A 17,010-nucleotide genomic window follows, 5' to 3' on the forward strand; every position below is an offset into this window, starting at 1 on the left:
TTTCAAGTACCTCGCTCACCACAGAAGTAAGACTGACTGGTCTGTAATTCTCAGGAATTTCCCCATTCTCTTGAACAGAAGAACAACATTCGTCTCCCTTCAATTATTAATCCTCCCGTGGAGAATGAGGATGCAAAGATCATCACCAGTGGCGCAGCAATCTCATTCCACGCTTCCCGTAATAACCCTGAATATATCTGGTCCAGTCCTGGGGACTTCTCTATCTTGATGTTTTCCAGAATTGAGCACATCCACTTCCTTAATATCAATCTGTTCAAGCTATTAATCTGGTCCACGGTTTTCTCATGATCAGCAAGGTCTCTCTCTCTAGTGAAAGCTAAAGCAACAAATCATTTAGGGCCTCACCTACCTCCTCAGACTCTTCAGTTCTCTCTACTATCCCTGATTGGCCTACCCTCTCTCTGATCATTCTCTTATTCCTCACGTATGTGTGGAACACATTATGGTTTTCCCTAATCCTTCCCGCCAAAGCCTTTTCATGGCCCCTCCTAGCTCTCCTCAGTCCATTTAGAGTTCTTTCCTAACTACCTTGTAAACCTCTAAAGCTGTGCTAGATGCTTGCTTCCTCAACCTTAAGTAAACGTCCTTCTACTTTCTGACAAGGAACTCCTCTGCTCTTGTCATCCAAAGCTCCTTCACCTTACCATTCCTTGCTTGTCTCAGTGGGATAAAGTTATCCAACACTCGCAACAAGTGCTCCTTAAACAGCCTCCACATTTCTGTTTTGCCTTTTCCGTAGAACAATTATTCCCAATTTATACTCCACAGCTCCTGTAAAATAGCAAGATAATTTCCCCTTCCCCAAGTAAATATCTTCCATACTGTCTGCTCCTATCCCTCTCTATGGCTATGGTAATGGTGAGGAACTTGTGATCACTATCAGCAAAATGCTCTCCTGTATGAGGCATTAAATGAGAAGCTTAGCATCCAGGATTGTTGGCTTGTTGGCTATATTACAAGGTGTTCAAGGTGATATCCAATGAGACGGCCTGACAAGCTAGTGATGAAAGGATATTTCTCCTAATGGGCGAGCGAATGAAGGGAGATAGTTTAAACTTAGGGTTGTTGAACTTGAGATAGTGAGGAGAATTCTGTCTTTCAGAAGATTGAGAGTCATATTTTTAAGATAGAGGTCGATAGAATTTTGACCAACAAGGGAGTCCAAAGTTGGGGATAGTCAGAATTGTGGAGTTTAGGCTCAATCGGATCAACCATGATCTCAATGAATGAAGGAGTATGCTCAAGGGGCCAAAGGGTGCCCTCCTGTCCCTAATTTGTATCTTCACATATATATCATGTGAACGTCCAATCACTCCCTATGAACATCATGTGACACCATGAAACCTCTCGAGTTACTGCTGTCATGTTGCCAGTCCCAGGCTTGAACAGCTGATCTTTCTGATCATTTTACCCATTCCTTTCCCAGGATGGAATATCAGGATTTCCTGGCCCTGCCTCAGGACCATGGAATATCACCTCCCATCCACCTGCAACAATTGTGCATTTGGACCCACATCCAACACTCTGGCCTAGGATTTATTTTTTAATTATTTCCATTGCAACAATGGGTTTGCACAGATTTCCTTCAAGAATACAGGGTGGTTGTACCACATTCCTGATGAAGGATTTATGCTTGAAACGTCAACTCTCCTGTTCCTCGGATGTTGCCTAACCAGCTGTGCTTTTCCAGCACCACATTCTTTGACTCTGGTTGTACCACATGAATGGTACAGAGAACTGCACATGCCATAGACAGCTTAGATAGCTGGGAAGCACTGCAGAGCCAGTCAGGCCCACATTACAATCATGCAGATGTAATACTTACACAAACATTATACAAGTATAGTCACCATACCTTGGCCTATACAGGGCAGGTCTAAATTACAATTGCTGTGCCCAAAAACCATGTTTTAGTTGAATTTCTTTTAAAAAGTCAACAGAACAATCTGATTCCTTTCCCAGTTCTTTTGGTAGAAAAACAGTTTTTAAAAATCCTTGAAACATGACTATGAGTCTCGAGATGACAAACCATGGATTGGCACAGTGGCTCACTGGTTAGCACGACTGCCTCACAGCACCAGGGACCCAGATTCAAATCTACCCTCGGATGATTGTCTGTGTGGAGTTCGCACATTCTTCCTGTGTCTGCGTGGGTTTCCTCCGGGTGCCCCGATTTCTTCCCACAATCTAAATATGTGTTGATTAGGTGGATTGGCCAAACTAAATTGCTCATAGTGTCCAGGGATGTGCAGTCTAGGTGGGTTAGCCATGGGAAAGACAGGGTTAGAGTAGGGAGATGTATCTGGGTGGGATGCTCTTCAGAGGGTGGGTGTGGGCGGAATACCTGCTTCTACACTGTAGAAATGCTACACTGGACCTGCCATGTACTTGCACATTCAGAGGTGGGAGGGAAATGATAAAATGTCAGAGGATCAGGACCTGCTGTGGATGGGATGCCATAGTGGGGCAAACGTAGGGATGTTATTGGCAGAAATAGCTACATTGGAAGTGACGAGGAAAAGGAGATGGAGGAAACAGCTTGTTTAGAAAGAAGAGGATGATCCTGCAAGAGTTGAGTTCGTTCAGGAGTATAAGACCTGATAAAACCTAACATGATCACAGTAGAGATAATGCTGAACAATTATTGTACAATTACATTTATGGTCTCTGATACATGGTAGAGTGACAGTCAATATTAAGCTAACATAAGCTTTAACAGCAATGGAGAAAACATAATGGAGGCAGAGGAAATGGACATAGCTGTGATAATGGATGTTTTTCCAAAAAAATGACAAAATCATGAAAGTCTGAATACTAGATTCAGCTACAATGCTACCTCTTGGATAAGTAGTCTTAGGGTCATAAAACTGTAATTTTTAAAGCTTTATTAATTATAAAAAGATACCTCTCATTTTCATTGATTGTAGTAGCAATGGTATGCCCTCCAGTGCTTCAATTAGCCAACTTTTAAACTTTTTGGCAAAGTATCTGGCACTCTGAAGATGTTGCACAGAAAAGTCACCAAGAAAATCGCGAAGAAGAATTTCTTCTATCATCTGTTATGACAGTACACATGCATGGTAAATAACGGCATGCCAAAGAACAATGATGAAACGTATCGTTTATTTCAGTTAATTTGACATTAACCAATATGGTGCAAAAGTATTGAAAGAAATACATCAGAAGACCAGAATAAATATGCACTTTCTTGTTGCTCTTCATTGGGAGGATACTGTCATTAAAAATAAAGAGCAATCAAATAAAATGAACCCATATTTAAAGTGAGCTCACCTATTAATAAAAATAAACAGGAGGAACAGCATATGAGCCAATAACATACTTGGGAGGATTATAGGATGTGATTTTAAAATTCACAACCAATTTCTGATCCTGAGCTGGCATTAACGGAGATGCTGGTGAAACGCAAGTTGTAAAGGAGGAAACATACAGTGACTATTGTGTATTTTCTTTATCTCTCACTGATCAGGAGCAAAACAGAGGACAGTGGGTCTCCCAGAGACTTCACTGGGCTATGGCATGTGCAATGCGCAAGGTTGGTTGAAGGAAAAAGAATAATTTTAAAAGGAGGAAAAGAAAAGTAACATTATTATTATGGGATCAAACAGGTGCTGTATTGCCAATAGGTTGTAGGGAAGTTTGGGCCACACGGACACAGAGCAGATTGCACATAGCATATACCAAACAGAAAAGAGTCCTCCAGTGAATGATACGAAGCAGACTTCAAGCTAAAGTTGAAAATTTGATAATTAGCACATCAAAGAATGATGTTACAGTGAGAAATTTGAGTGTTATTTTTTAAAAACTGGTAAAGAAGTTTCCCAGAAGACCCGATGCACTGTTAAAAAAGGAACCAGTCATTAAGAAACATGTATCAAAATGGGACATTGAAAATTGTCAGAATGGTTACATCAGAAATATAACGTGCATTTAAATCATCCAAATCCTGAGTGCAGCAATAAGTTTAGAGCAACAGTTATCTGGTGTGAAACTGCTGGAGAAAATACAACTGATTTGGCAGCATTTGTATAGACAGAGAAACAGTTAACATTTCAGGTTTGTGACTTTTTTTACACTCCATCAGAACAGTAAAATGTTAGAGATGTTAATAGGTTTTGAGCAAGAAGTGGGTGGGACAAAGACAAAAACTATGTCAGTAATAGGTGAAAAGCAGGAGAGATTGAATGACGGAAGAGTTAGTCCAGCAGAGTTGAAGGGAATGGTGATGGGGCAAGAAAAGAAACAAAGAAACAAAAGATGTACTGAGCAGATGTGCTGCTGGCTGAAAGAGATTTTAAAAAACTGAAACAAGCCAAGAAAAGGAATATGGGAATAACATGGGTAACAGCTTGTACACTGAAATTGTTGGACTCAGTGTAAAGTGCCTAATGGAAAGATGAGGCGCTGTTCGTGAAACTTCCATTGTGTTTCCTTGGAACAATGCAGCAGGAAAAGCTCAGAGGAATCAGTGTGAAAAGCAAAGTGGAACATAAAAATAACAGCTCTGTGTCAGATTCATGTACAGGATAGAGGGATTTCACAAAATGGCCATCCAGCTTTTATTTAGCCACTCCGGTGTAGGGAAAACCATACTATGCACAGTGAATAAAGTATTCTAGATTGGAAGAACATCTACATCACTGCTTCACCTGGAAGGAGTGTTTGGAGTCTAGGTCAGTGAAGGGAAAGGAGGATAAAGAGCAGCTATTACAACTCTTTTATTTGTATGGAATGGTGCTGTGGGAAGGAGACAGGTTTTGGTATCACCTAGGAGTGGACCAATGAGTCATAAAGGTATCAGATTTCCAGGAGCTGTAGGATTCTACTTTTTGTTTACTTAACTGGTGAGGCCACATTATGAAACAAAACAAGATCACAAAGAGGCTATCAAAAACACTTGACCAATCTTTAGTGATTCATCATAGGCATTGGCAAAAATCCAAGTCCCCGTTTATCACATTGATGACACCTACAAAGTTTGGTATGAATGGACTACGGAGTGAAAAATTTGAAAACAGTTTGGTTGAAGATGACTGGATACATAGAGAAAAGATTCACATTGGTAAGAGCCTGCATGGCTGACAGAACTAAATTAAAGCCTGTGTAAAGCTAATATGTAATTTAAAAACCTGAAACCATGCTGAAAATCAAATTCCTTGCAAAAGGTTTTGTGTATATCCATGACAAAGGTTGGATAGATGAAGAAGGAGTGAAGTTGTATTTCTAAGGTGTGGATTAGGCATCCTGGTGACCGAAACAAGGAACACTGCTAATCAGTGTTTAGAATTCACATAACGGATGAGAACATGGGGTACTTATGAAGAAATAACACCAAAATTGTGGATTAAACTGGGAAAGGGGAGCATACAATCCCTGGAGTTCAACCTTTGGACAAAGGAGTTGCAATAGCTGTTCTTTATCTTCCGCTCTTCACTGACCTACACTCCAAACAATCCTTCCAAGCGAAGCAGTGATGTATGTGTACTTCTTCCGATCTATAACACTGTATTTGCAGCCCATGGTGTGGTTTTCCCTGCACTGAGGTGAGGAAACAAAGACTGGGTGGTCACTTTGCGAAACCCCTCTATTCTGCCCGCAAACATGACATTGAGTTTATATTCTGCTTTGTTTTGCACACTGACCCTTTTGAACTTTGCCTGCTGCATTTTCCACAGAAACTCAGTGTAAGTTTCAAGAATAGGTGGATGTTGATGGAGAAAAAGAGTGAAAATATGCAATACTGCTCTTGATCTTTTGTGTGGTTTCACCATAAAATTATGGGATGCTATTAAGGTGTAAACTTTTCATTAGATTGTTAAAAAAACTGCAGAATGTCCAATTCAATGAATGGAGCGAAAGATAAAATTGTTGTTGGGGTAATGATGGGTTGATTCTGAAACTGAAAGCACCAAATCTAGACCAGATTTCAATCCTTATGTTGATGCCAAAATCAAACAAACTCAGAATTAATTCAGTGAATTCTTTGCATTTATTTCCAAAGGCAATTAATTTTATGGTTCTTAAAATCTTTTGATTATGGTTAAATATATTCTTGTAGAATTCATTCATTCAATAAAACATTTCACATTGATTTGCTTTGAATTGTCAGTGTTTTCTTTGATATTTCAAAATGGGCTGCTAGTGGTTTACATTCTACACTCTGTATAAGTCAACTGCTGCTTTTGTAAGGAATTTTCAAGGCTTCAAATATTGACTTATATGCTGCGATCTATGGTATGTTTCATACATTGCCATCAGGAACCTTTCTGCCAGTATGAAGTTTTAATTACCTTGTACATTTGTGCATCATAAGAGCAGAAAAGCTGGCATATATCTGGGAAAGATGTAGCGATAGCATCGTATGTGAACGACTCCCAGAACATCAAAAGGAGACTTCTGACCTACAATAATATATAATTATATATTATATTGACAGCTTTCCATTTTGATAACATTTTTGATCAGATAAACTGCTAATATTTGCAAACTTCATGCAATTTGAGTTGGCATCATTCTATGCTATATACTATTTAGACGTCTGCTAAAATAGCACTACAAAAAATTGACTTCTTACTCATTCCACAGTCAAGCTAAAACATTGCTACTTGTTCTCAAAAATAACAAAAATGTTTTTACCATAGGTTGACCTTCACTATAACCTACCTGACAACACTGCTGAATATGCTCGACTGAGACAAGTTACCATTCTTTTCTGTCAAATAAGCAATAGTTGGTGCATTGATTGTGCACTGAGCTTAATTAGTGTACAGAAATAATAACAATTTACATTTATATTGTACTGGTCTTGCACAAGAAGACATCTGAAAACTGGACATGGAGTAGTAGAGAAAGGGAAGAACAGTGCTTAGATTAAGACAGGTATTTCAGACAAGGCAAAAGGTAAAGGCTTGAGGAGGGTTTTTTTGAAAGGAAGTAAGAAATTCATTGTCTTTGTTACACACACTGTTTTCTACATTCAAACAGAGTATTAGTTAAAAGAATACTTGTCTCCAACATCTTAATCCAGCAAAGATTATCCAGTGTGTGAATCTTTTTTTATTGTTCTCCAGATCCTGGTCCCATTATCAGGGCCACATATACTTGTCCATTCCTAATTACTCTGGGAAGGGGATGGTGGCCTTCCTCCAATTATACACCTGAATGTGTTAGGATGATGTTTCTAGGGATGGTATTAGGTGGGAGATCCTAAGGTTATTAAGCCTATTAAAATAAAGGAATAAATGAACCATGGCAGAATTTCAATGATGTATGACTCAGAGGGGACTTGAAAATAATAGCGTTGTTACAACAATTCTACTTTCCCTTTCTTACAGTTGGAGTCATGGGAGGGGGTGTCACAATCTACTTGAGAGGGCAGATGGGGCATTAGTTTAACATCTGATTCAAAAGATGAGACCTCCTCTAGTGTAGCATTCCCCAGATATTACATTTAACTTTTATCGAATTGGCCTCGAGGCAAGAGGGCTACCTCTTCAACCAAGACTGATTAACAAAAAAGAGTTATCAATATTACACTATTTTTAAAAAATAACCTTGTTATTTTCATAGTCAGTTATGCCTGAATTTTTACTCATGCCTGAGTTGCCATACATTCATTGGCTAGAATTTACCAGACATCAAGTGATGCCTTGGGGATCAGGAAGGCTGAAAAAAATGACGGGAAGGTATAGGTAGGCGGGTCTGATGTCCCTTTGCTGCCATACCATTTGCCAACGACAGGAAAGGAGGCTGGTAGACTATCCACTGGGAGTACAATTGAATCACTTCCCTGTCTTCACCCATTGCAATCCTGCTAACTCCCAAAGGGCACAGGGCATGGGTGCCCTCCTTTATAGGCCCTCGGAGGGATCGTACTGACCACAATGGCCTGTCTGGCCCTAACATCCCCCTAACTTCATCTACCCTTCCTCAAGGGTGCCTCAACTTTTGAGATGCCACCTCCTGGCTGCTGCAATCATAACAATGGCCACTGTTAGTTGGCACTGCAGCTGCAAGCTTCTGATTGAATACTGGCAATATGTCTCATCAGGTCTGACAGCTGGAAGCAACATAAATACATCCTGCTGCCAACCCTAGCAGCTGGGCTTTAGCCATTGTGGAAAAATTTAGCCCCTTGATAGATTATAACACACAAGGAGGTCATTTGGTTCAAGTCCAAGCTGACTGTTTGCAGGCCAATCCAGTAAGTCCCATCCCCTGCTCTATCCCTATATCCCTGCAAATGTCCCTTCCTTCAGCACCCCTTCAATTTCCTTTTGAAATCACTAGTAGTCTCCACTTGTGCCACCCGTGAAAGCAGTGAGGTAAAGGTCATGATCTCGAATCATTGTGCCATCAGACAATGAAATCAGCTTCAATAAAATCTCTTCTCAAATCACCTTCACTGCAAGGACAGCAATGCCAGCTTCTCCAACTTATCCTTGTAGCTAAACTTCCCTATGCCTGAGACCATTTGGATATGTCCTCTGCATTTCACAAGAATGTGCACATTTTTCTTGAAGCATGGTGAGCAGAATTGGAGCCAATACCCTCAAAGTGGCCTAAGTAGCACGTTGTACAGTTTCAGAATAACTTCTTCGTTTTTGTACTCAACATGTCTATGACATCCATCCACCATCCCATATATTTTACTAACTGCAATATCAATATATCCTGCCACCTTCAAAGATTTAGGCATATGACCTCACATCGTTCTATCCTTGCCAACTATGTAGGACTATGCCATTGAGTCTGTACGACTTCTCCATATCCTTTTGATTAAAGTGGATCATTTCACACTTCCCTGTTCTAAATTCCACCTGCCACTTGTCTGTCCAATCTATGTCCTATTGCAGTTATAGAGTCATAGAGATGCACAGCATGGAAACAGACCCTTCGGTCCACCTTGTCCATGCCAACCAGATATCCCAAACCCAAATCTAGTCCCACCTGCCAGCACCCAGCCCATATCCCTCCAAACCCTTCCTATTCATATACCCATCCAAATGCCTTTTAAATGTTGCAATTGTACCAGCCTCCACCACTTCCTCTGGCTGCTCATTCAATAAACAAACCACCCTCTGCGTGAAAAAGTTGCCCCTTAGGTCCCTTTTATATCTTTCCCCTCTCACCCTAAACCTATGCCCTCTAGTTCTGGACTCCCCCACCCCAGGGAAAAGATTTTGTCTATTTATCCTCATGATTTACTAAACTTCTATAAGGTCACCCCTCAGCCTCCGATGCTCCAGGGAAAACATCCCCAGCCTGTTCAGCCTCTCCCTATAGCTCAAATCCTCCAACCCTGGCAACATCCTTGTAAATCTTTTCTGAACCCTTTCAACTTGTACAACATCTTTCCGATAGGAGGGAGACCAGAATTGCATGCAATATTGCAACAGTGGCCTAACCAATATCCTGTACAGCTGCAACATGACCTGTCAACCCATGGTCTCAATACTCTGACCAATAAAGGAAAGCATACCAAACACCTTCTTCACTATCCTATCTACCTGCGACTCCACTTTCAAGGAGCTATAAACTGCACTCCAAGGTCTCTTTGTTCAGCAACACTCCCAAGGACCTTACCATTAAGTGTATAAGTCCTGCTAAGATTTGCTTTCCCAAAATGCAACGCCTTGCATTTATCTCAATTAAACTCCATCTGCAACTTCTCAGTCCATTGGCCCATCTGATCAAGATCCCATTGTAATCTGAGGCAACCTTCTTCATTGTCCACTACACCTCCAATTTTGATGTCATCTGCAAACTTATTAATTATACCTCTTATGCTCACATCCAAATCATTTATATAAATGATGAAAAGAAGTGGACCCAGCACAATCCTTGTGGCACTCCACTGGTCACAGGCCTCCAGTCTGAAAAACAACCCTCCACCGCCACCCTCTGTCTTCTACCTTTGAGCCAGTTCTGTATCCAAATGGCTAGTTCGCCCTGTATTCCATGAGATCTAACCTTGCTAACCAGTCTTCCATAGGGAACCTTGTCGAACGCCTTACTGAAGTCCATATAAATCACATCTACTGATCTGCCCTCATCAATCCTCTTTGTTAATTCTTCAAAAAACTCAATCAAGTTTGTGAGTCAGGATTTCCCACGCACAAAGCCATGTTGACCATCCCTAATCAGTCCTTGCCTTCCCAAATAAATGTACATCCTGTCCCTCAGGATTCCCTCCAACAACTTGCCCACCACCGACGTCAGGCTCACTGGTCTATAGTTCCCTGACTTGTTCTTACCACCTTTGTTAAATAATACACCACGTTAGCCAACCTCCAGTCTTCTGCCATCTCACCTATGACTATCGATGATACAAGTATTTCAGTGAGAGGCCCAGCAATCACTTCCCTAGCGTCCCACAGAGTTCTAGGGTACACCTGATCAGGCCCTGGGGATTTATCCACTTTATGCGTTTCAAGACATCCAGCACTTCCTTCTCTGTAATATGGACATTTTTCAAGACGTCACTCTCTATTTCCCTACATTCTGTATCTTCCATGTCCTTTTCCACTGTAAATACTGATGCAAAATACAGATTTAATATCTCCCCCATTTTCTGCGGCTTCACACAAAGGCTGCCTTGCTGATCTTTGAGGGGCCCTATTCTCTCCCTAGTTACCATTTTGTCCTTAATGTATATGTAAAAGCCTTTTGGATTTTCCTTAACTCTATTTGCCAAAGCAATCTCCTGTCCAGTTTGTGCCCTCCTGATTTCCCTCTTAAATGTACTCCTACTGCCTTTATACTCTTCTAAGCATTCACTCGATCTATCCTGTCCATACCTGACATCTGCTTCCTTCTTTTTCTTAACCAAACCCTCAATTTCTTAGTCGTGCAGCATTCCCTATGCATACCAGCCTTCCCTTTCACCCTGACAGGAATATACTTTCTCTGGATTCTCGTTATCTCATTTCTGAAGGCTTCACATTCTCCAGCCCTCCCTTTACATGCGAACATTTGCCCCCAGTCAGCTTTTGAAAGTTCTTGCCTCATACCATCAAAATTGGCCTTCTCCAACTTAGAACTTCAACTTTTAGATCTGGTCTATCCTTTTCCATTACTATTTTAAAACTAATAGAACAATGGTCGCTGGCACCAAAGTGCTCCCCAACTCTGAGGGAACACCTCAGTCACCTGCCCTGCCTTATTTCCCAAGAGTAGGTCAAGTTTTGCACCTTTTCTAATAGGTATTAATTGATATTATCCTCACTGTTCGCAGGCTTGCAACCGAGCACTGACCTTTTGGCAACAACCCCCACTCTGAAAAGTAACAATTTATAGGGTGTCCCCATTTACAACATCTGACTTATGAACATTTGTACTTATGAATGTGATCCTATACAATGCTGTATCAATATTAATTTTAAAACTCCGACATAGGAACGTCGCTTTGTACTTATGACCAGCAATTTTATATTGTTCTGCATTATGTATTGACTCAAGAACAGAACCTGTTCACAACTTGGCATCTGTCTGTACCACTGCTTTTGTCCTTAAACCAACTTTTTTTATCCAAACTTGTTTGACCCGCTTGTTCCATGGGCTTCAGTTTTGCTAATCAATCTGTTATGTGGAACTTTGTCAAACATTTGCTTAAAATCTAAATAGCTAACATTTTCACCTCATTCCCATCATTAGCCTTCTCTGTTACTTCATCAGAAAATAACACAATTTGCCTTTTAACAAATCTTGCTGGCTGTGATTAATTACTCAAACTAACGCCAAATAGCTGTTTTTTTTCCTTAGTTATTATTACTAAACCCTTACCCACCACTAATATTAAACAAAATAAAATCAAAATAATGCAGATGCTGGAAATCTAAAATAAAAACAGAAATTGTTGAAGAGATTCAACAGGTCTGGCAGCATCTGTGGAGAGAGTAATAGAGCTAACATTTCAAGTCAATTAGGCTTTTCTTCAGAACCAATATTAAACTGATGAATGATGGTTACTTGAAATATTCTCATACCCTTTCTTGAACAAGTACAGGTCATTCTGCCATAATGCGTGTTTTCTCAAAGCGAATTTGATGTAATGCGATAGACAAATTGGGGACACAGTTTCTAAAGTGCAAACTTTTAAAGCATATGCTGGATGTAACGTGATAAGTGCTGTTTCCAAAGCGCAGTTTTTATATACCGTGGGGTTGCACAAGAAAGCATCCATCGCGTTATAGAAGAACTGACTGTATATAACTTATACCACTTTCTAACTTTCTGGCATCTTTCCTTGTATCTAGGAAAGATTAAAAGTTTAAAGCAAGCTCCTCTATTATCCTTGCCCCTATTTAAGAGTCATAGAGATGTTTAGCACTATAATTGACCCTTCAGTCCAACTCGTCCATGCCAACCAGATCCCCTAAATTAATCTTGTCACAGTTGTCTGGATTTGGCCTGTTTCCCTTTAAACCGTTCCTATTCATGTGTCCATCCTGATGCCTTTCAAATGTAGCAATTGTATCAGCCTCCACCACTTCCTTAGGCAGCTCACTCCATGCACGCATCACCCTCTGAGTGAAAAAGTTTCCTCTTAGATCCCTTTTAAATCTTTCCCCTCTCACCTTAAACCTGTGCCCTCTAGTTTTTGGACTCCCCTACCTTGAGGAAAAGATGTTGACTATTCACCCGATCCATGCCCCTCATGATTTTATAAACTCCTATAGGATCATCCCTCAGCCTCCAACACTCCAGAAAAACAGCCCCAGCCTATTCAGCCTCTCCCTACAGCTCAAAGTCTTCAACTAGCAACATACTTGTAAATCCTTTCTGAATCCTTTCAAGTTTCACAACATCCTTCCCAGAGCAGGGAGACCAGAACTGAATGCAGTATTCCAAAATAGCCAAACCAATATCCTGTACAGCCACAAAATGACCTCCCAACACCTATACTCAATGCACTGACCAATAAAAGCAAACGCACCGCAGGCCTCCTTCACTAATCTGTCTACCTGAGACTCCATTTTCAAGGAACGATGAACCAGTACTCCAAGGTCTTTATTCAGCAACACTCCCCAGGACATTACCATTAAGTGTATAAGTCCTGCCCTGATTTTCCTATCAAAATGTAGCACTTCACATTTATCTAGATTAAACTCCATCTGCCACTCCTTGGTCCATCTGATAAGGTTCCCATCGTACTCTAACCTTCTTCGCTGTCCACGACATTAACAATTTTGGTGCCATCTGCAAACTTACTAACTATATCTCTTATGCTCACATCAAAATCATTTATATAAATGACGAAAAGCAGTGGACCCAGCACCAATCCTTGCAGCACACAGCTAGTCACAGGCCTCCAGTCCAAAAAGCAACGCTCCACCACCACCCCCTGTGTCCTACTTCAAGCCACTTTTATACCCAATTGCTAGCTCTCCCTGTATTCCATGTGATCCAACCTTGCTAATCAGTCTACCATACGGAACATTGTCAAACGCCTTACAAAAGTCCATATAGACAAAGTCCACCACTCTGCCTTCATCAATCCCCTTCTTCACTTCTTCAACAAAGTCAATCAAGTTTGTGAGGCATGATTTCCCATGCACAAAGCCAGGTTGACTATCCCTAATCAGTCCTTGCCTTTCCATATACATGTAAATGCTGTACTTCCTCTGATGACCTGGGTTCAAGACACCCAACTTGTTTGCTTCTCTACTTTAAACATGGCCAATCTTCCAGTCGCAACTGTTCCTCCATTTTCATTCCATCTGTTATTTCTGTGATCTCAACTTCTACCAATATTTTGTCAACAAAACTATTGGATTGATGTAAACGTTGCCCTCTTCTGACCTTTACCTCTTTTCTGTGTTTCACTGTGCCACTCTAAGACTTGTGAAGAGGATATGCATAAATTCTTATGGGAGAAAAAAAAATCACATTGTAAAAGTAGGTTTTTCCTGAGCCTTTGATTGCTTTATGAACTGGGCTCCCTATTTATGTCTGTTGACAAAAGTAATTTCCCATGCTATGTCTGGTTGAGATTTTTACAAGAATTACAAGAATTACATACCTTGTCAAGTTGATTACTTCTAATGTGCTGCAGGATTTCTTGGCAATGGTTATAATATGAATCTGCAACTTCAGTAAACTAAGAAGACAACCGAAAATAAGTCACAATCCTTTTGTTGGTACAGACATAAGGAACATAATTTAAAGGGAATATTGGGTGGAAAGGATAAAAGAGATAAATACTTGCCATTTGAGTAGAATATTTTTTTTCTAATTCTTGTTCCCAGGAGGTAAATCGAGTTAATTCACATGTAGAGCCGGAGTTTTTTTCTGTCTTTATTATTAATAATAATGACATTAGTAACATGTGTAACATTAGTTTACATGTGTTAACAAGTATTTCTTAGCATCAAGTAAAACAAATGAGGAGTACATTTTCTAATTTCCTCAGTATTTACTTGGTTATACAACTTAATAAATAGTATAGATAATTAATTAAGCAAACAGTAACCTAACAAATGTCAGTCATAATTTGTAAAATAGAATGGCATTACTCCCATTCTACAGTTTACTTGGTCATGCACTGAAAGTACTGTTAAGTGTTATTGTTATAATTTTGATTTTGAAATGGAAACAAAGATAATTATGAATTAAATGCATATTATTTTACTGCTGAATTATCACTATTCAGCAAACTCAAGCGGGAAGAAGGAAAGCTGTGGGATCTCAGGATTGCTATCTTCTCTGACTGCTGATCAGCAAAACAATTGAGTAAATAAAAAAGGGTGTGTTGGAGGCTGGAAGGAGAGCACACCAATGTGAAAAACTGAAGAAAATTCTCTGGTATAAGCTTTCTAGGAGAGGATAAGGTTCACACGAACAGTTTGAGGGATGTGATTGACCTGGAATGTTGAATTAATTATTGAGAGATCTTTACATATATTGGGAGGATTGTATGATTGATTCCAAGTGGATGGTCAATGAGCACAAGAAATGAGAATACAACAGTGACAATACAAATGTCAATGCAATTTAACCATGAACATCGAAATAAAGATGGAGGAGACTGTAAATATTAAATACACTGTTTTGTGTGGTGCATACGGTGGTCTTGGCACTGTCTGTCACAAGGATGATTTGAATCTAGTTGCCCCCCTCTCTCAGAGAATGTGAACCACCAGGCTTGTGTGCCAGTCAAACTAAAAATGTGAATAAATTATTAAATAATGATCTCCATCTCAATATCGGCAAAGTGATGTCTCCTGGGGCCTACTGATTGTGGAAAGCTTTGTTTGAACCAGCAGACAGTGCATGGTTATGTCTCCTAGTCATGCAAGCAATAGATTAATACAATAATAGAACATGCCTACAGCCCACCATGTCTATGCCGACCATGATAACATTCTAAACTATCCCATCTACCTGCACTTGATCCATATTCCCACTGTTCCCTGCCTGTTCATATGTTTGTTCAAATAAAGAAAGACTTAATAGATTAGCTATGAATTCAGAGCAACATTGTGTCCCTACTTCTAGGCCAGAAGGCCTGGGTTTAGGTACCTGTTCCAGAGGGTGTCATAACAAACAAAAATCTACAGTAAGTAATCGCAGCAAACTGATCATTTAGATTAGATTAGATTACTTACAGTGTGGAAACAGGCCCTTCGGCCCAACAAGTCCACACCGCCCCGCCGAAGCGCCACCCACCCATACCTTTACGTTTACCCCTTACCTAACACTACGGGCAATTTAGCATGACCTGACCTGACCTGCACATCTTTGGACTGTGGGAGGAAACCGGAGCACCCGGAGGAAACCCACGCAGACACGGGGAGAACGTGCAAACTCCAGACAGTTAGTCGCCTGAGGCGGGAATTGAACCCGGGTCTCTGGCGCTGTGAGGCAGCAGTGCTAACCACTGTGCCACCGTGCCGCCCAAAATCATATAGGATAGAATTCGCAGAAGGACAGGAAAATGGCTAAGCTAATGGGAAATAACTTGGGAATAGATGAAACAGCCAATCAGTCAGCCAACTAACGAATGGCTTCCAGAAGAGGATGGAAACTAGGAGGAGGAATTCACCATGTGGCCATTCAAACCTGTTCCACCATTCAACATGATCATAGTTGATCTTCTATCTCAATACCATATCCTGCTTTCTCTTCATACCACTTGATGCTTTTAGTATCTAAACATTTATCAATTCCTTTCTTGAATAGACTCAATGATCTAGTCTTCACAGCCTTCAGTGGAAGCGAATTCCACAAGTTGACCACCAAGTGAGTAAAGAATTTATTTCCTCATCTCAGTCCTGAATGGCCTACTCCATATTCTAAGACTGTGAGCACTGCTTGTAGACTCCCCAACCAGGGAAAACATCCTCCCTCGTAGAACATAGAACATAGAAGAATACAGCGCAGTACAGGCCCTTTGGCCTTCGATGTTGCGCCGATCCAAGCCCACCTAACCTACACTAGCCCACTATCCTCCATATGCCTATCCAATGCCCGCTTAAATGCCCATAAAGAGGGAGAGTCCACCACTGCTACTGGCAGGGCATTCCATGAACTCACGACTCGCTGAATAAAGAACCTACCCCTAACATCTGTCCTATACCTACCACCCTTTAATTTAAAGCTATGCCCCCTCGTAATAGCTGACTCCATACGTGGAAAAAGGTTCTCACGGTCGACCCTATCTAAACCCCTAATCATCTTGTACACCTCTATCAAGTCACCCCTAAACCTTCTTTTCTCCAATGAAAACAACCCCAAGTGCCTCAGCCTTTCCTCATACGATCTTCCTACCATACCAGGCAACATCCTGGTAAACCTCCTCTGCACCCGTTCCAGTGCCTCCACATCCTTCCTATAGTCCATCCAGCCATGTTAGAACACTAAATATTTCAATCAGATCAGCTCTCATCCTTCTAAGCTCTAGAGATTAGACAGTAGAGGATCAAACCAATCTCTCTCTCGTTTGTTATTCCCAATATTAGTCTAGTAAAC

At 40.7% G+C, this 17,010-nt stretch overlaps 1 protein-coding gene across 1 annotated transcript in view; it reads right to left on the reverse strand.

The window, feature by feature from the left end:
- LOC122551054 (DNA-binding protein RFX8-like) overlaps positions 1–17,010 on the reverse strand; it is a 111,310-nt gene that overhangs the window by 44,753 nt on the left and 49,547 nt on the right. The window contains exons 4-6 of the mRNA XM_087988549.1: positions 14,063–14,140; positions 6,330–6,440; positions 2,927–3,077 (exon numbers count right to left, since the gene is read on the reverse strand). Coding sequence (XP_087844675.1) covers positions 2,927–3,077; positions 6,330–6,440; positions 14,063–14,140 — 340 coding nt within the window. The remainder of the gene's footprint in view (positions 1–2,926; positions 3,078–6,329; positions 6,441–14,062; positions 14,141–17,010) is intronic.

The sequence above is a fragment of the Chiloscyllium plagiosum genome, unplaced genomic scaffold, assembly GCF_037043375.1.
Source record: "Chiloscyllium plagiosum isolate Xiang-an unplaced genomic scaffold, Cpla_swu_hap1 HiC_scaffold_6, whole genome shotgun sequence".
In the NCBI taxonomy this organism is placed as follows: Eukaryota; Metazoa; Chordata; class Chondrichthyes; order Orectolobiformes; family Hemiscylliidae; genus Chiloscyllium; species Chiloscyllium plagiosum.